This window comes from Zootermopsis nevadensis, unplaced genomic scaffold, assembly GCF_977971745.1.
Source record: "Zootermopsis nevadensis isolate Lab colony 2312 unplaced genomic scaffold, Znev_1.0 Znev_ptg000011l, whole genome shotgun sequence".
NCBI lineage: Eukaryota > Metazoa > Arthropoda > Insecta > Blattodea > Termopsidae > Zootermopsis > Zootermopsis nevadensis.
This window is the reverse complement of record NW_028259143.1, coordinates 14500403-14524734: the sequence shown is the minus strand read 5'-3', so window position 1 is coordinate 14524734 and position 24332 is coordinate 14500403. Positions and strand designations below refer to the sequence as shown.

Here is a 24332-nt window from a genome sequence, read left to right as displayed (position 1 = left end):
ATAAGGTACAGGTTGTAGGATTTGAGGTTTTCGTGGCTGTGAGTCTGAAGATGGCTGTCTTCTGGGTTGTTGCGCCGCATAGTGTGGTAGAAGTTTACCGACATTTCAGAGGTCCTTGCTACCTCCATCATCAGGGCAATGAGTCAGTAACATTAAGACAGTTTGTTAAAGTGGCAGTGATACATTTAAATTAACCAGTTAACATAACTCAGGTCTTAGAACTTGAATGTTTTGCATTGCTTACATTACTGTGGGCCATTTCACATCCTTACACCATTTTCTTAAGATTATTTTCCCACATTCTTCTTGGTCTTCCGACTTGTTGTTTCCTCAGGGGTTTCTTGCAAAATACTGTGTGGTGCTGTATTTCTTGTTTCTTTTCACAAAGTAACTAAGAATTCCTCAATCTTATGTTTAATCAAACTCCGTCCTCTCTGTATGATGGAGTTAGTTGTATGACTGAAATGAGATTTCCCAGGGCTGTTCTACCTACAGACTGATGAATGGCACGGTCCTCTCTTCTGAAAGAAATATCCTGTTTTCCCTCCATAATTATACCATACACCCATCTGTTAGTAAAGAATTTGGAAGTAATTTTTCTAAGTACACATTGGAGCCTCATGTTACTGATGGTATATTACAAAGGGATTTGAAGGGCAGTATTGTATATTTTCATCATATGATTGGCAACTGCTGGTGCCTGGCCATGCTGTAGTTCAAGGTCAGATTGTGACATACTGTTGTCGTGGTTCAGTTGTGCCGTGTTTGTACTGAGTGAGCATGACATAAAGATGACTGCTTCTCTAGAGGTTTACACCAAAGACAAGCAGTATGCAGTTATGTATTTTTTATTGTCTGAAGTAACAGAGGGGGAAGATATCCATCAGTGATTGGGTGCCTGGTATGGACAGAACTGTTTGCCAGAATGAAATGTGTAGGAGTGGATTGAATGTTTAGAAGCAGCTGAACCAGTGTTGTTGATGCAGAAACTGTAGAATAACTATTGTGGAAATTGCAGCCAGACTGGGCATAATGTTGCCCGTCCTTGGTGCAAACCTCTAGTGGAGCAACCATTTTATGTCACACTTACTTGGTACAAATGGACTTCAACTGAATCACACTTACAGCATGTCACTGTCTGACCTTGAGCCACAGTATGACTAGACTTCAGCAGTTTTGCTAATAATACAATTAAAATGTTCCAGTATTGCATTTATGTTTTGATTTCCAATCGTACACATAAATGCCGGTAAATATTAGTGTAATGTGATATAAATTGTGGATTGTGTTGAGGTTCATATCTTTTGATGTTTGCTAAGCATTCTGTTAGTAAGTAAATTGTAATATAATATGACTTTTTAAACAGAAGGCCTGTACAAAGCCCTGATCTTGGATTTTTGCTTACCATCTGCAACATATGCCACGATGGCTCTCCGAGAGATCCTCAAAGTGGATACTTCATCTATACACCAAGCATCTCTCAACAATTACCTTGCAAAGAAAACAACTGATGGCAAGGAAACATCAGAAAGTAATGTAACGATGGAAGACGGTGAAACTGACGCCACAGCACAGAATGAAAATGTAGAGACTGAGGGGAACTCCACCGTAGAAGTAGATAGTAAAACTGACACAAGGCAAGAAGACAGTGTGACTGGAGCAACAAAACGGAAGGTGGATGATGTTACTGAAGGAGCTGATGGACATGAAGTAGGTGATGGTGCTCTTGCAGAGGTCAAGAAAATGAAATTGGAAGGTGAAACCTAAAACTGAAATTCAAAATGGTCATAAAGAAGATTAATCTTAGGTAAGAATTGTATGTGTATAACAGATCTAAGGTAAGTTACTTTACACATTGAATGAATTTATTTTGAATGTGTTCTTAGTGATACTGCTTTTCATACATGAAGAAAAGTGGCTTACAAGTTCTTATGTAGTAGGCCATACTGAATTATATAATACATGAAACATAACAATACGTGCAAACGTTTCATCTTCTCTTACCAAACACTGCGCTTCTTCCAGTCTAGGTAAATGTACACTGAGTGTTTCCTGTCCATGTGTTCCAAGTCACATTTACAGCACATAAATTTTTTGATATATTTTACGCAACACGAATATGTCCAAAACAGTATAGGATTTTGCTTTAGTTACTGTATAAGGAACAACATCCTTTAGTGCAGTTATAACCTCTCTTTTGTATTTGTTTTGACTGATTTTGAAATGTTGAATAATAGTGATACATTTGTTGTCTCTAAGAGTGTTTAGATTCATTACCAGAGTGACAAAACAGAATAAACTATTTTATAACACACAATGTATATTTTATCTTCATTACGGGAACTTCCATAATTAGGCTAGTAAAAGACTTCTGCTTTGTGCTGGTTCATTCAGTTGCTTTTTCAGTGACTTCCCATCATTGAAAGCGATGTTTCCTCCATGAAGTATTGCCATATTAGCTGCTTGCATCAGTAACAAAGCTTGTAAATCAGCTAATGATATGGATGTTAAACATGGCATGTTAATGTTGAAAGGTGTTGGAAGTACTGAAAGTGGAATGTTGTACTGATTAATGAAGGAATTATTTCCAGACCATAGTTCTTCCAAAATGTTTGTGTATCCAAGCCTACTTATATCATGCAATTGATCAGAATGTGTTAATGATTTAGACAGATCATCAGGTGCACAATTATTGGAATTCATATGAAACAATCTTTTGTTATCTGTAAAAGTTGCAGAAGGAATTTTCATTGGACTCTCAGTACTGTCTAATGAATGGAAATTCTTTATTAAAGAACAGGACGGGAACTGTTGAATTGTTTCTGGTGTCGGGAGAGAGCACGTGTTAGGGGCCGTCACTAGAATCGATTGTGTTCCTTTGTCATTCTTTTCATGCCAGGTATTGTGAATTTTACAGTTGGTATCACTTGTCCCTCTACGGGGGTTCAGATTGAGCTTGTCTTCGTGTCCTGGTGCAGCACTATCATATGCTGTGTTAGCGATACCTGTTTTTTCTGATGGCATTTCTTTGTTGCTATTTATTTTTCCATCACTGTGATGATGTGTTTTGGTATGTGCACGAAGATTACAAGCCAGAGCAAACTTCTTTCCACAAAATTTACAGGGATATGGCCGGTCTCCTACAGAAAGAAAACAGCAAATGAAATGCATACAGGTAAATGGAACATATTTTATGGTTGAATTTAATTTAATTGTGTCTTTTAATAATTAGAATCCTGTGTGTCTGAGATTTGTCATATTTTGAATGTCTTGTCTCATGAGAAATACTCTGTTATATAATGCCACCAGCTGTGACATTAACATCAGATTTGCATTCTGAAAATGAAATGCATAATGTTTCCCAACATACCTGTATGTAAGAAAAGGTGGTTACGTAGGTTGGTCTGTTTGCTGAACCCTCTGCTACAGATGTTACAACGGAAAGGCCACGACCCACTGTGGATGTACATATGTGCTTTAAGGTCTCCAGGAGTAGGGAAAGACTTGGAGCATTGGCCACATTTATGGGGTTTTTCCTGTAAAAGAGAAGAATAAATAAAGTTAATATTACAAAGATGAGGAAGATATTGGTAACTGCATTCTAGGATACTGCAGGAACAGCAGCCTTTGGCCCTCTGGTGTGCAGTTCACATGACCATTTAGCCTACAGAATTACTAGGGTGAAAATACAGCTTATGTGGAAAGGAACTTGATGTTACAAATTGGATTTAGTGTTACAGCTTAAAGGAGGGAAAAGAAACAGATCACTTGAAAAGTAAACAAAATATTTATGTGGATATTAAGAACTGGTTGTGTGGACTGAACCCCGCTCGTACCTTAAACCTCATTGGCAACTGTGCAACAAGTGGCGTGCCATGAAAATTGCTGGGCATGCAGAATTCTGTTCCGAAGGAACTAATTACTAAATCATTAATGAAATATTAGTTTTGTGTAGATATTTGTGGCTGAGAATGAAACATTTGTTGATGTGTATGGAACTACATAAATAGACGGAAGTCGTAATTTTCTTGCCAGCAATCACGTGGCTCGACCACAAACTGAAAGTAAGGAATGGTGCTGCCCCACAGTTTGTTTTTCATTATCCCAGGTGTTCCTGCATGTGCAAGAGAATGTTCTGGTTTGGTGTGTCTCAGTTTCAGAATTCTGCAAACATGTTCTAAAGATAGAAGGCTGAAAATGATTGGTGAGCATAGCAGAAAATTTTTGTGGTTGATGGAAGGAAAAATAGGATGTGAAACTTGAAGTGTTACGGATCTTTGTATGTTAAGTAGCATTGTGACCCTACACATAAAAGTATTTTGTTATAAAGTGAGGAAGAGCAAAAACGGCTTATATCACGTGCTGTGAGGAGAACCATATCTCTCCTGGCTCTCACACAACCATCTGCTGTCCACCATCCCCCCCCCATCCACGTGTGCTCTCTGTAATGTGCATCCAAGTGTCATGCACATGTTCTTAGACTTCTCAAAGCCTACAGATTGATGCCAGATATTTAACCTGCCAAGCCAATCAGCGATATGCTGGGTGACAATCTTGAAATGTTAAAATGAGCTTTAGACTTCATATGGTTGTTTCAACCGTGCTTTTATGTAGACACCATTATTCCGTCTTTATCTGTCAGTTATTATGAACACTAACAAAAGTTTCACATGGAATTTTGTCACTGTCAATGAAAATGGAATTGAAATAAAATTCTGCATCTTGCTGAAGCTAGTAAATCTTATGTTCAAATGGGTCTTTCACCACCAGACTTTTTGTGGATTTCAGCTTCAAAAGTTCTTACAAAAGTAGATCCAAGAACCGTAATGTCACACATGTTGCTTACAATAGTTATAATCAGAGTGATCAATGTTAATTATAAAAAAAACTTCCTTCCCATTCGTCTTCAAAGTGACATTTTCCAGAAAGATGCTTTACGTACAAAACATTTTGGAAGTAAACAAATCTGGCAAGTTCAAAAATCAGGCTATAAGCTGCAAGATAATGCAAAAAGCCACATGTGACATATAGAATGAAGGTGCCATTTAAGAGCTTCTAATTAGTACATAAATGAGGTTCATGTCGTCATTCGGACTATGGTTATAGACAGTCTAATGATTCAGAATTAGTTAAACTTAAAACTGCAAAAAGTTGTTTCTCTGAAATTGACGTACCAAAACAACATTTTATATTTATTACGAGATTCAACAAATTCACTAAATTTATTGCATTCAAAGTTAGTCAGAGATGAGTTGACATGGAATGACATACACAAACTCTTTGGTATGTTGGTCTGTTACCTTCGTGTGTGTCATACGATGGTAATAGAGGTTGGAGCTGGCTGTGAAGCGTTTGCCACACACTAGGCATTGGTGTGGTTTGTCCCCACTGTGAATGCGTCGATGTGTGTTGAGTGAGCTAGATGTTGAGAAACCCTTGTTGCACACTTCACAGATATGAGGCTTCTCACCTGCACAGCAATAGTTGTGATTATAATATTTACTAACACATGGGAAACACCTCACCATGTGCAGAATCAAGAACTTTATTGGGGGGTGGGGGGGAGGGGAAGCAGAGGATAAAGGTGTTTGTAGTTTGACCTGGACTTTACTTTTCTTATGAAATTCTACAGTTGACTGAGTGCTACATGGTTATGTAGAAGTTAACTTAGTTCACTTATTTCCACCAGTGCTACATGCTGGTATGACAACACAAGCTTCCTTATTGTTCGAATATTCAACTTTGATTGATCAGACTAGCAGAGTAACACAATGTGGCATCTGTGGGAGAGTTGTAGACTCTTCCAGTGGCACAGTAATTCTTCTCTGCCACATTGGAAAGGTATATTTATTGTTTGAAAAAAAAGCTTATCAATTACCTGTGGTAAACATAAATAGTAACAACGATGGTTTGAAGGCAAAGTTGTCCCTGGTGCTTTTTAAGCACCACACAATGAAGATGTACAGGGTAGTTGAGGTAGTTCCAGTCTTTCATGACCTTGGCATTAGGAGGTAAATTGTCACCTTTACACCCTGATTCTTTTACCCCAAGTTGCAAGAATAACATTGTACTCATTGATGGTATGGCCTTGAACGTTGTAGTGATGGTGACTGTGTGCTCCCATTGCTTATGAGGGTAAAGTAAAGGAACGATGTTTCATGTTATTAAAAACATTGTTCCCTTCCCTCTGATTTTGTTGGTTCAGAAGTGCTGAAATATTTTCTGAATTTTTGGACACTCACAGTGCACTGAATTTACTGCCACTTGTTGTTGTTGTTATGGATTGAAGATTGCTGTCTTTTGGGTTATTACGCCGTGTAGTCTGGTAGATTTCCACCAATGTTTCAGAGGTCATACTGCCTCCGTTATCAGTGCGATGGAGACAGTGTGACCTCTGAAACATTGGTGGAAATGTACCAGACTACACAGCGCAATAACCCAAAAGACAGCAATCTTCAGACCTCAAATCCTACATCGTTATGGATTACTGTTGAGTACTACCGTTGGTGTAGCTCAGTCAGTATAGTGACTGGCTATGGACTGGATGACCGGGGTTTGAAGTCCTGGGGCCCACCCAGCCTCCTATCCAATGGGTACTGGTGTCCTTTCCTGGGGGTAAAGTGCAGCCGGGGCGTGAAGCTGACCACTCACCCCAATCTAGTGCTGAGGTCAAGAATGAGTAGGAGATATCCTCCTCACCCAAGCGCCTACATGACATATAGTGGGACAGCTTTACTTTTACTGTTGATTACTAGTAGTGACAGTAATGTGAATTTTTAACATGATTTCATGCACCAGTGCACTTTTGTTTCTCCATATGAGTTCATCAGTCTGCACATTTGTCACTTCATTGGCCTTGGTTTGTGTGTTTTGTTCTGTATGCAGTGTTGGTAATTTGAGATCATTCGCTCCATTTGAACACTGGATACCATGATGAGTAGGATTTCAGGCCCTTTTGCTCTTTGCTTGTAGAGGTATGTAATAAATAATGCATTCTGCTGCTTAACTAGTACTGTGCACAGTATTCTTTCATGCCAACGCAGGTTGGTATGGCACCTAGATGGCTGTTATTTATTAAGCCTAAATGAAATTGATTATTTGCACACTACATCAATATCCCATTTCCTCAAATTTAATTGGTTTTGGGATGTGTGATCAAGTACTGTGTGTTGGTGCTTTCCAACTTTCAAAGTAAATGTAGCCTCTTCTTGTGATTGTACTTTCTTGCACATGTTCCATTCACAGTGAGTAGTAGTTGACACTTATTGTTTTTTTTCACTGGCACAAAATCAGTGTGGAAGACATGATATAGTCTGAGAAGAAAGTCAATGCTACTTTCTTGTGTGCTTCCATTGTTGCAGTCCTGTCTTTTTTCCAGGGTATTGCAGGTTGCTATCCTTTCAACAGGGCTGGCTTCAGGCAAAATGACACCCTGTACAAACAGAACTCACAGCTCCACCCCCACATGTGTGCGCTCGCACACGCCAGTTTTGGAACATAACCAATGCATATGTAAAGTGATCATGCATCAAACCCACTGCATTATAACTTTTGCTGTACGGTGCCTTGTGAAGCTTCAGGGGCCTTTTAACTTCTTTCTTATGCTCTGGCTCTTAGGCGAGGTCTTATAATAAGACATACAATTATGAGTGTGACAGGAAAAGAATTAGGAATTTTGCATTCATAATATGAACCATCCCATATTTTACTTGGAGCGACTGAGGAAAACCATTAAGGAAAATCACAAACACTCACCACAAAAGCAACTGGTTTCCTTCTGCATGTAAAGTCATTGCAGTTTCAAGTTCCTAACCTCAATCAGTAATTGCAAGAAGTGTTTGAAAAACTTTATCAAAAATAATAACAATTCGAATAAATGTGTATATTTATACTCTACATGCAATCTAGTAATGTCCAATTTAATTTAATTATTCAAGACTTTATATTCATTCTACAAACGGGCATCCATACAGGATCAGAATTTCAGTTTATATGCCTGCTGTGACCCTCGTGTAAATAATAGTAGTCCATGTTTCTTTTTTTGACGTAAATACGTCTATATTTTAGGGTCAGTGTCATTCGGCAAAAAAGTGTTACGAAAAAGGGAAACTAAAAAGTGTAACTTCTTTGTTATGTTACCTAGAAAACGTCATCTGTTTACTTAGCATTGTTGTTACCTAGGAAACGTTATATTAATTTACATTACATTAAAATACATTACTTTACATTACATTCATCTACCACAGATCCATCTTAAGCATAACTAATTCAAGTTAAGTATTCAAGCATTTTTGTTACCTAGGAAACTTCATCTGTTTACTCGGCATTGTTGTTACCTATAAAACATTACCTTACCTTACATTACATTCAGCTACCACAGAGCCATCTTAAGAGTAACTAATTCAAGTTGAATAAGCAAAGTCTTAATCAAACTTTACTCAATTATAAAGCATGTATAAAGGAAATATTTAGAATAAAGCCAATATATAAACTTCCTTTCCGTATAGACGTATTTACGTCAAATTCTCCGGAACCGTGGTTCCACTGTCAATTTTTTAACTAAATGTCCAAACTACTCACAGCTTACCATTATGGTAACATTTATGTCAAAGTTTCAGCTTGATACCAACTAAAATGTTTTTCTTTAGTTTCTTCCAGCAAATGATAAGGCTGCAATAGGACTTCCTGATATTTTTGGTATTGTCATTAGCAGTCATGTTTGCTGTCCAGTAGCCAGAGCTAGAAAGTTGGTGAAGCTCCACAGTGAGCTTGAAATGGTGGCATAAAACAATATGTAGACATATACATAAAATTAATGATCTTAATTGTTGAATTTCAATGAAACAACCAAGACTGAAATTTTACAAATTCATGACAAATGTTGAAGAGTAGAGACTGCAAAGACCAGAAATAAAAACTCTTGTCAGTGACAAAAAGCTACCTCTAATCTGAGAGACTTTTGACTAGGTCTGAGGATAGATACTGTGCTGCCTGAAATGGGCTATCACACAGCCCATGAAGACATGACAAATGACTGTAGCACTGGTTAATAAGGGAAAGCAAAGAATTTGAAGAGAAACCAGTGCCAGTGCATCCACCATGAATCTGTATTGAAGTCAACTGGGATTGAACCTCTGTGCAAATTGTACTGTGTGTTATTATGTGTATATAACATTTTGATGTTCACTTCTCAAAATATGTTTGTGCTCATATAAAGATCTTAATTCATAATTACTGTGGATCTTGTCATGTTTTTGCAGTTCCTTGAGTGCTTGTGTTTTAATGTTGATTTCATTGTGTTTTATTAATGTGCGTAGTATTATTTGATTACAGAATTTGAATTATACTGTCTGTAGTAAAAGTTGACTTATGCCACCCAATATGCTGTCTGAAAAATCATCTGCTTCCAGAATAGGAATATTAAAAAAAAAGAAATCCCTGTGTACCATAGCTTCTTTCATAACCAATTTTGGTGAAAATTTAAGTGGGTACACAGATTAATGTAAAAAATTCTGAAATAAAATGTTATAAAAATCTATTCAGTGGCAGCCATGTTTTTCCATGCAGACAATTGGTGAAGATGTAGGTTCTTTTTGCAACTTTATATTGTGAACACCTATGAAACATACTGACATGGTAATTTCAGTTCACCTGCACTAAGCAAAATAGCTTGTAAATACAGTATGACATACAGGAGATGTTTTATTACTCATGAGACTTACACAGACCTAATACATGCATTTTTATAATTAGAATAACATAATATTGATGTAATGTATGTAATTAATATATGTATAACTGATAGATGTAAGCTAATCTCACTAAGCTAAAGTATTCAAGTGAATAGGTATGGTGTTTCACCTGTGCTACATTATTTTGTTTGACTACCCAAAGAGTAGGCATCCAGCATCTATTTTTTCATCTTTATGGATGATGAATTCTATAAAGTTTTATAACATTAATGGACCTTGATTTATTTAGATGTACACCCAACTATGTCTGTTCATAGTCTGATTGGAAGCTATTGTATATCTTAAACATAAATTTTGTAACAAAATCTTGTTATTAATGCACTGTGAAGTGTAATCACATGAAAAAAACTGAAACCCTCCTAATAAATGGTAACCTTTGTGGTTTTCACTATCATACGGTCTAGAGAGTTTGTAATACTTCAGCTCAACTCCGCATGCATGCAAAAACGGACCAAACATTCATGTTAAACATGTGATTATTAAAGTATGCCATATGTCAGGAAAGAACATCCAGAGAAAATGAAATTAATATTCACATTTTGCATCACTTAGTTAAAAGAATAAAGTATTGCTTAATTTTACATTTTCTTTAGTGATTAGCCCCATCAGTTCAGAGCAAATGTCCAACACTTCAGAGACCCGCTCTTTTTCCCTCGCCAGAGAATTATATTCTGAGTGGCCACGGTTTGTTGTTTATATACATAATTGATGCCACTTCCCAAGCAGCTATTGACCAATGGTGACTGTTGGATGAAACCATTTGCTTGGAGTTGCAGAACCTGGCTTTGGTGAGGTCATCAATCTAGCCAGGAGTACAGGACAGACTAGTAAGGGAGACAATGGAAATTCAACTGCACCCCAGTAATTTTAACAGGGACAATGGATTCATGCTGAGTCAAGCATTGTACCCTCTCATTTTTTAAATGGTAAATAAGGTTAAGCAACACACAGACAAGATAGAAGACGGAGAGGTAACCACAATTTCAGAAGATACATTGCAACTTTAGACAGATGATTGGCTATATTAGACAAAACTGACTGGGTCATTCAGAACCAGCTTTCCAGGTCCAATGACTGAGTGAATGGTTTTGAGATTTGTTTGTCTCCTGGTCCCTATTGGTTGATCGTCACATGGGAAGGGATGTCAATTATAAAAACAACAAACAGTAGTCAACCATGACATCATTTCTTGAAAAGGGAGACATAGGTTCTCTGAAATGTTGGAATTTTGCTTCTAATTAATGTGGCTGGTCGCCTTAGATTTTATAATTTAGTCACCACAAAAGCTTTGCTTAATAACTGTTTGTAACATACTGAAGTTGGTTTGGTGTCTTGGGAAACCTCCCTGCATGCCCATTCCAAAGGTTGGTTCTGCCTTATAATAAAGCCATTTTCCTTTCCTCAGTAAAGTTGAAAAAGTTCTTCAGAGAAATATGAGCAGCATCTGCTGCGCTACCTATCAGACACTTCTTGAACCAGGGTTCCCATGAATGATTATTACCACAGATTCAGTGTGTGGTCACATGTTTCTTGGTTAAGATCAATGCAGTGTTATCAAGAACAGGAATGGCAAAGCATTCAGACAAATGGCTGGCTCAGTCTGCTGCACACCTACCCCGTATTTGTCAGTTCCATGCAATACGAAGTGGTCACGACTTATCATTTCCTTACAGGCACAGCAGAACAAAAAAATTTAAATATATTCTGGATTTTATTGTATATTGCAGGGTCAACTCCTTCACTCTTAGTAAAAATATGAATGTTTAACACTCCGTTATGATCGGCCTAAACTATGCCAGTATACTGACTGACAGTCAAGACAGATCAGTATTATAACGCTGTACCCTTGCAGAACTTTCCCATCCATGAAGTTGTGGCTTGATATCGTATCTTATTCTCTTCAGTTCGTAAGAAATGTATCTTATTTTATTTTGAATCAGAGTCCTTCAATACTGGTAAATGCAAATAAGTAGCTTATGCATGTTAAGTAGAGATTAAATATTTCATTAACTGTATACAAAGCTTACACAGGAAGTTAATGTGTACATATATTGGAAACTTATCTTTTATTCATTTAATACAAAATAATCTCCGCTTACTTTCGTATGTAATTTTAAGATTATGTGAAATTATTTATTACCTGTGTGGGTTCTCATGTGTCTCTTCAGTAAAGACGGCCGGTCAAACACTTTGCCACAAACTTCACATGGCAGTAAGGACTTTTGAGAGAGGCGTACCCTGTTACTTGTTCCACCAGCACTGGCTACAAATAGTTGTGGCTTGGCAGGTTCCATCAATGACTTGGATAAATCCAATGGACCATCTAGAATAATAAGTGTTAAACTCTAAATGTGATAGTGAAGGTAAACAGTTCTGCAGAATGCAAAGTTCAGTTTTCATGAAGTCCTTGGTACATTAAAACAATCAGTAATTCAACAGAAAGATTTCTTTACAAGTCTGAGTCTGGTTTACCATGTAGCGTAATTACCACTAAGTGTACCAGAAGGGGAAGCCTAATGTGTACTCAGTTATTTGAAACATTTTGTGCAGGAAAGTCCAAGGAAGTCAATCAGATGAAGATCATGGAAGCTTCAAATATCCCACAGCATGATACACAAAGTTATGCATTAAAGACTTAATTTGTACGCACAAAGTTACAGATAGTTCAGGCTCTGCAATCCACTGAGCATGATGCGTACAAGAATGTTGTTGACATGTTCAGTGATATGTACCATTAGGAATTTCAAGAAAACAAAAGAGGGACTAGAATTGAATGGCACACATCAGCTTCTGATCTGTGCTAATGATATTTTGTTGAGCAAAACCATAAATATCAAATCAAATTACAAGATCCATTAGACACTGGGTCCTCAGTGGCCGCGCGGTCTGAAGCGTGGGCCTTGTGCCGCTTGGTCGCTGGGACTGTGGGTTTGAATCCCACTCAAGCCATTGATGTTTGTCAGCGTTTTTCAGTGTTGTGCTGACCTGTGTAAAGGTAGGGCCTTGCGACGGGCCGATCCCTCGTCCAAGGAGTCCTACTGAATGTTTATAGATCAAGCCAATGAAAAGTTGGGACCAGCAGTGTTCAGGCACTTGAAGAACATCTGGCAAGAATTGGAGCATCTTTTCAACATTGTGCATATCACTGATCGTGCACATGCCATTCATTTGTGTTAAACGACAGAAAGACTTCACATTGTTTTTTCTGATAAAAAAACTATCGTCATGCGAGTATGTAACACACACGTGTACAATCCATTATGGGTTGGATTAGCTGCTTATAATGCATCATACCATTTCTAATTGAAATGCTGTTTCTGTTATTGACAGTGAAGTACAGTCAGTCTCTGATATACCTTTCTTTCAATATGGTCGATGTTAGGTTAAGAGCCACTCCAATATCTCGTCCTACTATCATCCCCTTTACTGGCATTCCGAGAAATTGTACTGCCCTGGGTATCTCGATGCCTCTCGCAGTCTTAGCAGATAGCACCCATGAGCTTTTTGAGACATTCATAGTCATCTCAGAGCCAATACAAAAGTCTGACGAGTTATATCTCCAGGCAGCTGACGAGTAGTGACGATTTGTGGAACACGGCTACCAGAGCCGTTTCACCTGCATGCAGTGCCACCTTGACGTGGCTGGATAGTGCAGGACGAATTGGGTAAGTCCACCGTGAATGGCCCCATACCACGTGCTACGACGAACAGGTGTGGCTGATTCGAAGGACGTTTGTATTGTGTCGGAGTGAAGCTATAAAGATATAGTTTTCATAAGGTAAGACGGGAAGTTTTGGATGTTAGGCTTGTAAAGGAGGCATCTGAGCCAAGGTGTCGTTTTCCGATAGCGGAAATTTTTATTGCTGTAATATGCCAACCAAAGTACTGATCTAACGTAACCTAACCTAATTAAAATGAAAATTCCATACTAATATCCAAACCAAAGTACTAATCGGAAACTGAAATGCCCTGCTAAAACCCAAACTTAATAACCAAGCTAACCTAATGAAAACGTAAAACACTAACCTAACATATTGAAATTAAATGCGTAGAATGTATATTTCTTAATTATCTTTCGACATCAGTTAAGGAATATGAAACATAACAGTCTTTAAAAATGTATATAAGTGCAGTTGTTAAGTTTTGCAAGGAAACAGTTTTGGTCGATGTAATGTCGGTAAAGTGGAACACATTTAACGCCTCGTCTTAATTACGTCTCGTAGGTGAAATAAATGTACAACCATCCCCCCCCCCCCCTAAAACAATAAAAAAAAGCTGACGAAAGGCGAGCGCAAGACGTCGTCTTTTGTTAGGATAAATTATTTCTGCAATCGAAACATATTGCTAGAATTGGTAAACGGTACCTGGTAAACTGTAACTGGGAATGGACTTTTTTGGTGAACGTCATGAAGGTAGTGTCCTGATACGACATCGGGGTCACCTTGATACGCAATTTGCAGGGTTGGCACACGTGCTTGGGCCCCTCCTTGAATGAAGATGTCTGCTCTACAAGCCACCAGGACACACGGCTACTCGCAGTCGTGTACACAAATTGCGATCGCTGTAATCGAAGTCTCTTCGCATTGCGACTAATGCACCTACGTACGTTGTTAACGGAGAAATTCCCGATGAATGAGAATTCCATTTTTCGCCTATCACATCAGAGCGCTGACTGAGAATTTCGACTGATACAGCGACCAAATCAACACAAGGATTAGTGTCCGCGACTATTCGGCTATCCAGATTCCTTTACCACTACAAGCTTTTAATTATTGCCACGATACAAACGTAGGATAAAAATAATGCGAAAGTAATACGAAAATTCAGACACTTACAAACAACAGCTGTGCGTAGAATGAATTTAAAGATTACGCAAAACTGTGGAAATTACTTCGCTGGTATCTTCTCGCTTTCCCTACATAAGAACTGCGAGCAATGGAACAGAGTTCTGGAGAAAAATGTAAAAAGTTTTTGCCCAATACACTGTTCCGGTCAGCGGTACTGTTAAGAATCAAAATAGTTTTGCTAAATACTGTAATGTGTAAATATACTAACCTACCATCAGCCAGGAAACCTGGAACTGTATGATTTGAGGATTTCACAGCGATGAGTATTAAGATTTCCGTCTTCTGGGTTGTTGCGCTGTGTAGTCTGGTCGATGTTTACCAACGTTTCAGAGGTCATACTGCCTCCGTCATCAGAGTATGAAGATTTCTGTCTTCTGGGTTGTTGCGCTGTGTCGTCTGGTAGATGTTTACCAACGTTTCAGAGGTCATACTGCCTCCGTCATCAGAGTATTAAGATTTCTGTCTTCTGGGTTGTTGCGCTGTGTAGTCTGGTCGATGTTTACCAACGTTTCAGAGGTCATACTGCCTCCGTCATCAGGGTGACAACCCAGAAGACAGAAATCTTCAAACCTGGTCTTGTTTCCTCTCTCTTCTGTAGACGTGTCAATGTAATGGAACCACCCGCAAGGCGTAACCCGAGGTTCAAGCATCTGACGCCAAGTGCCTTGAAGTTGGCCGGAGTCTATTTGAACGTTCATTGCGATTATAATGTTGTGGAGGGCCACGTTTGGACCTTAGCCCATGCTGTTTCAATGCAGTTGAGCCCCTCATCTCCATATGATGGTAATAACAGTAATAATCACAGAGGGAGTTTCCCCAACGTCTTGGCCTTCTAACATCTCGGATTTCTTTCGTGGTTTCCTATAAGCTAATTATTATACCGTATTTCGACAGTGAAGATGAAGAAACTCTATTCTCATCTCTCCCTGTTCTACCCTTCGCTTTCTCCGCTATTTACGAGACAGTATCAAGAGTTCGTTCGTCGAAGGGTCTGCAGTTCCAGTGTAGGACGTCGCGTTTTGCGGTTTGCAGAAGTGTTTGGGGCAACTGTCCGAATGATGGCAGATGCCTTTAACGGCTGAAGGATCATCTGAGGGCCTCTAACCCTGCCGCGTTCGAGATATACCACCCGTGGATCTTTCTGAAACCATTACTTATAATGTATATACGAGGTGCGATCGGAAAGTTTCAAGACTGTGTCAATAGCGGGCGAACCGGATGTAGTACGAGCTTCTGTCTTTAGGGGGTGCGGCCTACATTCATAGTGAATCAGTGTGCCAGCCGGCATCATCGAATTAGCATTTGTTTCTTAGTTACGGGCGTTTTGGTAGTGCATTACACCGACCCTCCTGCGATTTCGGAATGGCGTGTGCATCAAATTTTGCCAAAGACTCGCCAAAACGGCCACGGAAACCTATGAAATGCTAAAGCAAGCATTTGGGGAGTCCGCAATGGGTCGTGCACAAACTTTTGTGTGGCATTCACGTTTTAAAAATGGCTGAACCTCTGTCGATGATGACGAGCGTTCTGGACGACCATCTTCGAGCACAACGCCGGAAAATGTTTCGAAGATCGACGTCGTACCATCAACGACTTGTGCGACATTGTTGGGATAGGCTATGGGACCTGTCAGCTGATTCTAAAGGAAGAACTTCACATGCGACGCATCCTGTCTGAGGACCAGAAGCAGAATCGACTTCTCGTTTGTCAGGAGCTCAAAGATCTTGCAAGAACCGACCCCAACTTCCTTTCTAAGCTCCGTGTGACTCCTTCCTCTTCCCAAAGATGAAAATTCAGCTAAAGGGAAGGAGATTTGAGACGACAGAAGAGATTCAGGCAGAATCGCAGATGGTGCTTGACAGGCTGACAAAGAAAGATTTCCAGGGATGCTTCCAGGCTTGGCAGCGGAGCTGAGATCGTTGTGTTCACTCCCAGGGGAACTACTTCGAGGGTGATGAATGAATTTAATACCTGAGATAAGTCTACGGGTTTTTATACGCGCAGTCTTGAAACTTTCCGATCGCACCTCGTATGAGCTGTAAGCTATGAAGGTGTCAAAATTACCCTGCAGTTCCGTTGAGTTTGGTGGCGCGTCCTTCTGGCTTACAGGAATGCCTCTGCATACCAGAAATCCTTCACAGGATTCAGATGGCATTGTGTCTTTGAAGCTGACTACTATCAGGGTGTGAGGTAGAATAGATTTTGTAGCCTCGAACACGGGCTGTCCGTCCAGCAGCATGGCAGTCATGTTTGGTTCCATGTCCGTGTTCATGGTTTCGCCGCCGTTCGACTGTGGATCGCTGCACCTCGCGGTTCCCACCAGAAAGCGAACCCAATTGCACTGCCTTACCCTTCGATTATTGTCGAGTTGTTGAACCATATCGAAAGAACCAAATTTGCATCGCACCTGTGAAACAAACCAACTACTTTAAAGCTGCATGTACAGGTTAAAGCCTCCAATTGGAGCATGAAACTACATAATACGGCAGATGTCAAGTTGTTTCAATTTACAAGCCAGTATTGACAAAACAGAATCTAATTTGCAGAGGTGTTATGGACGCCGTGTCTTATAATGCTACTTTGAACATTTGTATAGTTTCTAAAGTTATTTGAATCTTTTTAAGTGAAAATGATTGGTTGCAGACACGTCGAAACATATATTTTATTTTTTATTTTATTTTTATCTTATATGCGTCATGTTTGTGTTTGATTAAATATATTTATTTTGTACAGTCTATACACAAACGTTTGAAGTTTATTGGTGTTGTAAAAATTATATTGTAAAATCGTATTTACGATTAAGAGCGCTAATATAATATTTTACACAACAAAATGTTTTAATATTATATAATTTTTACAACATCAATAAACTTCAAACGTTTGTGTATAGACTGTACAAAATAAATATATATATTTTATTATTTGATTTTTTTTTAAAGTTTCAATTATTCCAGACGAATTATAGTTTAATGTAGACTTTTATGCAAGAGTGTTATTCCAGAAAAATATATTTTCCTGAATGTGTGGACATAGGGTGTACATGTTGTGACTTTCTATACTAGGCCTGCATTCTTCTGGCGTTAAGAACAAGGGACTTAGGGCCTTTTACTTTCAACTGCGTCACGCGTAGGACTACAAAGTCGAACCTTCTGCTTGTCACATCAGTCTGGGCTGTGGTGTACTCACGTTCATCCTACCAGATGATAATTCCTTGTGCTAACTCAGCGATTACAGGAGCTAATTATAGTCACCACAAGAAAATTATACACAAAGAACAAAAATACAAGACAACGCATTCATAAAGTAAAGACAGTAAAAGATTCTAGTACGCGATAATGATGATGAAGGCAAGAAATAATGAAGCCTTTTTAAATGTTCCTTATGAATATTACATTAAAGTAATGTCGCATCTGATGTAATGTGTTCAATTTTAAGTTGTCCAAAACATAGTTGCAATTGTAGGCATAAAGATTTTTTAGGGCAGCAAGCACCTCGTGTATCTCCAGACGTTTCGTCAATGGGCAATGCAGTTCTGAAATATCAGTGGCGTTATCGCCTGCATAAGGATGCTTAATCGCTCTTTGTTACGATAAACAACAAACTTTGTAATCTTCCATCTAAGTCACTGCTTCCAAAACTTTTTCTTTCATTACCCAAAACCGCTTATCAGAAGGTCCTTTTTATCCGATGTAGGTAAAACACTGACTGCACATAAAACATATATGACAAGTGACGAGAGATCGGTAAAAATTAGGAAGCAATCAATAAGTTTGATGCAATGTCTTTATTTTAAACGTCTCTAAACATGAAGATATCCGTCTTCTGGGTTATTGCGCTGTGTAGTCTGGTCGATGTTAACCAACGTTTCAGAGGTCATACTGCCTCCGTCATCAGGGCGATGAATATGCCAATAGGGTGTGAGGAGTTGGATTTATAGGCCGGGAAGTGAAAGGTGTAGCCTGCCCCGAGCCAATGGGAGCAGGTATGGGAGTGGACCAATGGTAGCACGTGGGCGAGAGTGGGAGAGGGAGAGAAAGTAGAGAGAGAAAGGTGAGTTTGGTTGTATGGATCACGGTCTCTAAACATTTTAGCGGCCACAAAATATTTGGTAATTATTCACCATGAATATTTCATCACCCAGGTCCCAGCTAATGAGTACAAAGCCAGTGCTCCATATTATTTACTAGTTCCGCGAAATTGGGAGCAATTGGAGACACCTCACATCGTATTCGGGGTTCCGCAGATAGTTTCTTTCTGTGGCAGGAGTGGAAAATCCTACTTCACACATGTAGGTCCTCGGAAACTGCATCACGGCCTCCCCAGCTACCACAGGATATTCATCGTGAATTGTTAAACAGAAAGACTCCAAATGGTTCTTATTTCTTCAAATAATATTTTGCACTGAATTCGTGACCTAAGCTCCATCATTTGCTCTGCAAAAACATTAACACCATCGAGGATTTCAGTCAAGTCACACAGAAATGGATTTGCAATCCACTGATATATAGAACTTTCTAGTTCAGGAAAGTATTACTTGAAACGCAAAGATAGTTTTGTTAAGCTGCGAAAATGATTGAATCTAATAACAAGCGCATGGCGTATTTATTAAATAGCAAATAAATACTTGTTAGACTGTTTTAGAGTATCGGTGCACAATGATTTATCGCTTTCTTCAGAATAATTCTTCTACACTTTTACGGTGAATTTTAATGTGTATTCCGAGGTGTGTCGTTACCCAAAGAAAAACCACTTTTACTCCTTTTTGAGTAATTTACCCAGGTTTGGGAAGCACTGATTTAAATTATTTAATTCTGACCTCTATTCATATTTTAGAGTTAAATGGACATTTCCTAAATTTAAATTTATCAAATATGTCTATAGTATTAATATTTTTAGTCTTATGTTGATTTCAAAAGGTCGTTCTCACCCAGTCTATTACTTCTGTACACTGACAGACGATTATAATATTTTTGCATGTGAGATATGGTTATTCTGTTTATTATTATTATTATTATTATTTAGTGTTCTGTCTGACGACAGGTCCATATGAACAGGATCCTTCCATCCTTTTCTCGGACTGGGACCTGTTCATATACGTTCTTGGCAGATGATCCAGAAGTGGTTTGCCATTGCCTTCTTCTGTGTGTGAATGGAGTAATTGTTGGGATGCCACGGAGAATACCGGGGAAGCCCCCGGAGGAAAACTCCGTGTTGCCTAGAATTGGAAGATTTTCTTTAAAACAGGAATCTAGATGTCCAAATATTCTAACTTTAAACGTTCCTATTTAAGCCTATTATATTAATACGTTACCGAAACTGTTGAATCAGCACGTGCTAGATAAAAAGAACAGGACACTTGCCTATAATTTTTCAGCACGACAGGATTTCTTGGCGTCATTGGGCTGAGTTACGATTTCAGACATTTGACTGCACGACTCCTTCAAAACTACATAACATTTCAGTAAACTCTGCCCTTCAAGCACGTTCAGAAACAAAATTATAAGATTCTTTGCTGTGCATATGGACTGACTTATAACTAGATGTGACTTGGAATTTCACTAGAAAGCGTCTTTATTTACTTTGCAGTCTATAGAATTTACGTTTGTTCATATTTTATCCCTTCCATCAAGATGGTTAAGAATTTATTAACTGTCATAGTCCACCCAATTAGGCTACTTCTTGGGCAAAACAAATGCTGTGTTAATTCAGAGTACAGGACCAATTATAGGCAGGCTGTGTCTAGACACTCAATTAATTAGCGCGGGAGTGCTCATAACATGTCTCGGAAAACAATGGAGTTGTGTTAGCTAAATCGGCGTTTATCATAACAAATCTCTAAAGAAGTTCGTTGGATTCAAGAAATGCTGCCATAGCTGAAGTGGCTAGACGCCGACCTTTCACCCGGGCTCAATCCCGGGTGACCATAAGCAGGATTCGTCGTGGACGATGTGGTACTGGAGAATTCTTTCTGGGAGTCCTACCAACGCCCCAAGAGGGGCAAACCTTGACAGAATATTACCACACATTTTATAATAAATTAGGGGCTTCGTCACTGACCTGACACTAGGCTGGTCTCTGACGGTTATGTCTCAGTTTAGTTTTTTGTTTTAAATACGACAAATACATTTCCCGTAATAGTATTTTTACTTTCCCGTTTATTTCAACGGATCGCTGTCTATTGTCACATTGCGTTGCAGGACGTACAAGTAGACTTACTAGCATTCTGAAAACACGAGACCTAGCGAGCTACTTCGAGTGTAAAACAGTTCTTACGAATTCGCAGAATCTAATACGAGGTGCGATCGGGAGGTTTCCAGACTGCGCGTATAAAAACCTGTACACTTATCTCAGGTATTAAATTCATCCATCACCCTCGAAGTAGTTCCCCTGGGAGTGAACACAACGATCCCAGCGCCGCTGCCAAGCCTGGAAGCATCCCTGGAAATCTTTCTTTGTCAGCCTGTCAAGCACCATCTGCGATTCTGCCTGAATCTCTTCTATCGTCTCAAATCTCCTTCCGTTTAGCTGAATTTTCATCTTTGGGAAGAGGAAGAAGTCACACGGAGCTAAATCCGGCGATCCGGCAAGATCTTTGAGCTCCTGATTTGTTCATGAAAATCCGCCATTCCGAAATCGCAGGAGGGTCGGTGTAATGCACTACCAAAACGCCCGTAACTAAGAAACAAATGCTAATTCGATGATGCCGGCTGGCACACTGATTCACTATGAATGTAGGCCGCACCCCCTAGCGGCAGAAGCTCGTACTACATCCGGTTCGCCCTCTATTGACACAGTCTTGAAACTTTCTGATCGCACCTCGTACTAACAGAGGACGGTGTAACCAGCAAAAGAAAGGTTTCAGCTTCTTGTCAGAGAGGAAAAGATACAAACAACTTATAAATCCCAAAAAATACGCAATAAGATTCACCAGTCAGCCAAGGAACGTACAACTGTATTGTTTACCAAAAATTAATAAAGTGTTTATAACAACAATAACGTCCAAGGTCAGTGGTGACCGCTGGAGTGGTGTTAAACTGCAGAGTTACAAAACACATAAAGTTTTTGAATAAAACATTAAATGCCATGTTCTAAAGAAGCCTGGTAGGAGGATTTTGGTAATTAATTCTGATGCTGACATCAATAACAGAGGCTCATTACTGAAATGTGTACAGACGTCACAAACACCAAGATTCGAGGTTGATAGGGGACAGATCCGCCCTGTCGTCAGAGAAGAAATCTGGTTATGACATCGAGTTCTAAATCAAGACAGACTGACCGTCAGTCTTAAGGTCGCTGGGACTCGACTGCTTGAGTCCGGGGATTTAGGTTAGCTCCTTCCGATGGTCGCAACTGACAGGCTGTATCGTATCGCCTGATCACGGGAGCAGAGACATTTCAAAACGTCTGTGTTTTAAAAGTTTCTTCAGTAAAACACCTTTTTAAAAACTTACAGGGGAACCTAGACTGGAGTCCGCTAACATTGTGTTGCAGATGGCTGATGGAGACGAGCTGGAGAAGATGGCAACTTGCCGCTCCACTAGCAACACTTCTTCCTCGGTCTTCGTCATCCTTGGTCTGTCGGGCGGTTTCTATGGTTCCTGCAGTGAAACCGAACCGCCTTGCGCCAGGTCGTTATGGACCGAATCATCTTCTGGTGCCTGAACTGGACCGGGGCAAGTAACCGGCGTGTGGACACCGCGGATTTAGCGATGACTTCTTGGGTCAATCTATTACTTGTGACTAGCTGGAGACTGGCTGATGTTTCGGTGGCTGTATCAACGATAATTGACCTCCAAACTACACGTGAGTACTAATATTAATATTATGAGTACATTATTATTAAACAGGACTTGAGGTTACTTGGGGTAGCAATCCAGGCGACAGCCAATTTCGAACTCACCGCCGTGAAAACATCAAATTTTATTTTGGGTGAAATTTAATCTGTTCCAGAAATTACACATTGAATGAATATGAAGTTGGGTTTGTACTTTGCAACAGCAAGAAATTGGTACAACGGAGTAGACTGTTGGTCATTCTGCATTATTAAGGATATGAAAGGATATGAAAGGATTCTCGGTCCTTGACGGGGAGACCACAAATACAAGTTTGTTGTTCAAAAATCCGTTTATAAATTGACAATTATACGATTATATTCTAGCGACCGGAATATAACATGAGTGGATCGAGAATTGTTTCATACAAACTCTGTATTCATTACTCAGATTAATAATGTAGGATTTGAGGTTTTCACGACGGTAAGTCTGAAGATTTCTGTATTCTGGGTTGTTGCGCTGTGTAGTCTGGTAGATGTTTACCAACGTTTCAGAGGTCATACTGCCTCCGTCATCAGAGTATGAATATTTCTGTCTTCTGGGTTGTTGCGCTGTGTAGTCTGGTAGGTGTTTACCAACGTTTCAGAGGTCATACTGCCTCCGTCATCAGAGTATGAAGATTTCTGTCTCCTGGGTTGTTGCGCTGTGTAGTCTGGTAGATGTTAACCAACGTTTCAGAGGTCATACTGCCTCCGTCATCAGAGTATGAATATTTCTGTATTCTGGGTTGTTGCGCTGTGTAGTCTGGTAGATGTCTACCAACGTTTCAGAGGTCATACTGCCTCCGTCATCAGAGTATGAAGATTTCTGTCTTCTGGGTTGTTGCGCCGTGTAGTCTGGTCGATGTTTACCAACGTTTCAGAGGTCATACTGCCTCCGTCATCAGAGTATGAAGTTTTCTGTCTCCTGGGTTGTTGCGCTGTGTAGTCTGGTCGATGTTAACCAACGTTTCAGAGGTCATACCATCGATTCATTGCCCTGATGACGGAGGCAGTATGACCTCTGTAACGTCGGTAAACTTCTACCAGACTACACAGCGCAACAACCCAGAAGACAGAAATCTTCATACTCTGATGACGGAGGCAGTATGACCTCTGTAACGTCGGTAAACTTCTACCAGACTACACAGCGCAACAACCCAGAAGACAGAAATCTTCATACTCTGATGACGGAGGCAGTATGACCTCTGTAACGTCGGTAAACTTCTACCAGACTACACGACGCAACAACCCAGAAGACAGAAATCTTCATACTCTGATGACGGAGGCAGTATGACCTCTGAAACGTTGGTAGACATCTACCAGACTACACAGCGCAACAACCCAGAATACAGAAATATTCATACTCTGATGACGGAGAAGTATGACCTCTGAAACGTTGGTTAACATCTACCAGACTACACAGCGCAACAACCCAGAAGACAGAAATCTTAATACTCTGATGACGGAGGCAGTATGACCTCTGAAACGTTGGTAAACATCGACCAGACTACACAGCGCAACAACCCAGAAGACAGGAATCTTTATACTCTGATGACGGAGGCAGTATGACCTCTGAAACGTTGGTAAACATCGACCAGACTACACAGCGCAACAACCCAGAAGACAGAAATCTTCGTACTCTGATGACGGAGGCAGTATGACCTCTGAAACGTTGGTAAACATCGACCAGACTACACAGCGCAACAACCCAGAAGACAGAAATCTTCATACTCTGATGATGGAGGCAGTATGACCTCTGAAACGTTGGTAAACATCTACCAGACTACACAGCGCAACAACCCAGAAGACAGGAATCTTTATACTCTGATGACGGAGGCAGTATGACCTCTGAAACGTTGGTAAACATCGACCAGACTACACAGCGCAACAACCCAGAAGACAGAAATCTTCGTACTCTGA

At 39.7% G+C, this 24332-nt stretch overlaps 2 protein-coding genes and 1 long non-coding RNA gene across 5 annotated transcripts in view; 2 read left to right on the top strand and 1 right to left on the bottom strand.

The window, feature by feature from the left end:
* The window catches only part of Pus7 (pseudouridine synthase 7), a 34205-nt gene extending 24059 nt beyond the window's left edge, over positions 1–10146 (top strand). For both annotated transcript variants that reach the window (XM_022076011.2, XM_022076012.2), the window contains exon 11: positions 1367–10146. In XM_022076011.2, the coding sequence (XP_021931703.2) occupies positions 1367–1767 (401 nt within the window). In that variant the 3' untranslated portion in view covers positions 1768–10146. The remainder of the gene's footprint in view (positions 1–1366) is intronic.
* The window catches only part of LOC110835607 (uncharacterized), a 90173-nt gene continuing 67684 nt past the window's right edge, over positions 1844–24332 (bottom strand). For both annotated transcript variants that reach the window (XM_087346893.1, XM_087346892.1), the window contains exons 2-6: positions 16664–17006; positions 11893–12075; positions 5301–5470; positions 3371–3536; positions 1844–3140 (exon numbers count right to left, since the gene is read on the bottom strand). In XM_087346893.1, coding sequence (XP_087203019.1) covers positions 2353–3140; positions 3371–3536; positions 5301–5470; positions 11893–12075; positions 16664–17006 — 1650 coding nt within the window. In that variant the 3' untranslated portion in view covers positions 1844–2352. The remainder of the gene's footprint in view (positions 3141–3370; positions 3537–5300; positions 5471–11892; positions 12076–16663; positions 17007–24332) is intronic.
* Positions 13434–24332, top strand: part of LOC147874140 (uncharacterized) — a 29893-nt gene continuing 18994 nt past the window's right edge. The window contains exons 1-2 of the long non-coding RNA XR_015534650.1: positions 13434–13530; positions 22091–22402. This is a non-coding gene — a long non-coding RNA (uncharacterized LOC147874140). The remainder of the gene's footprint in view (positions 13531–22090; positions 22403–24332) is intronic.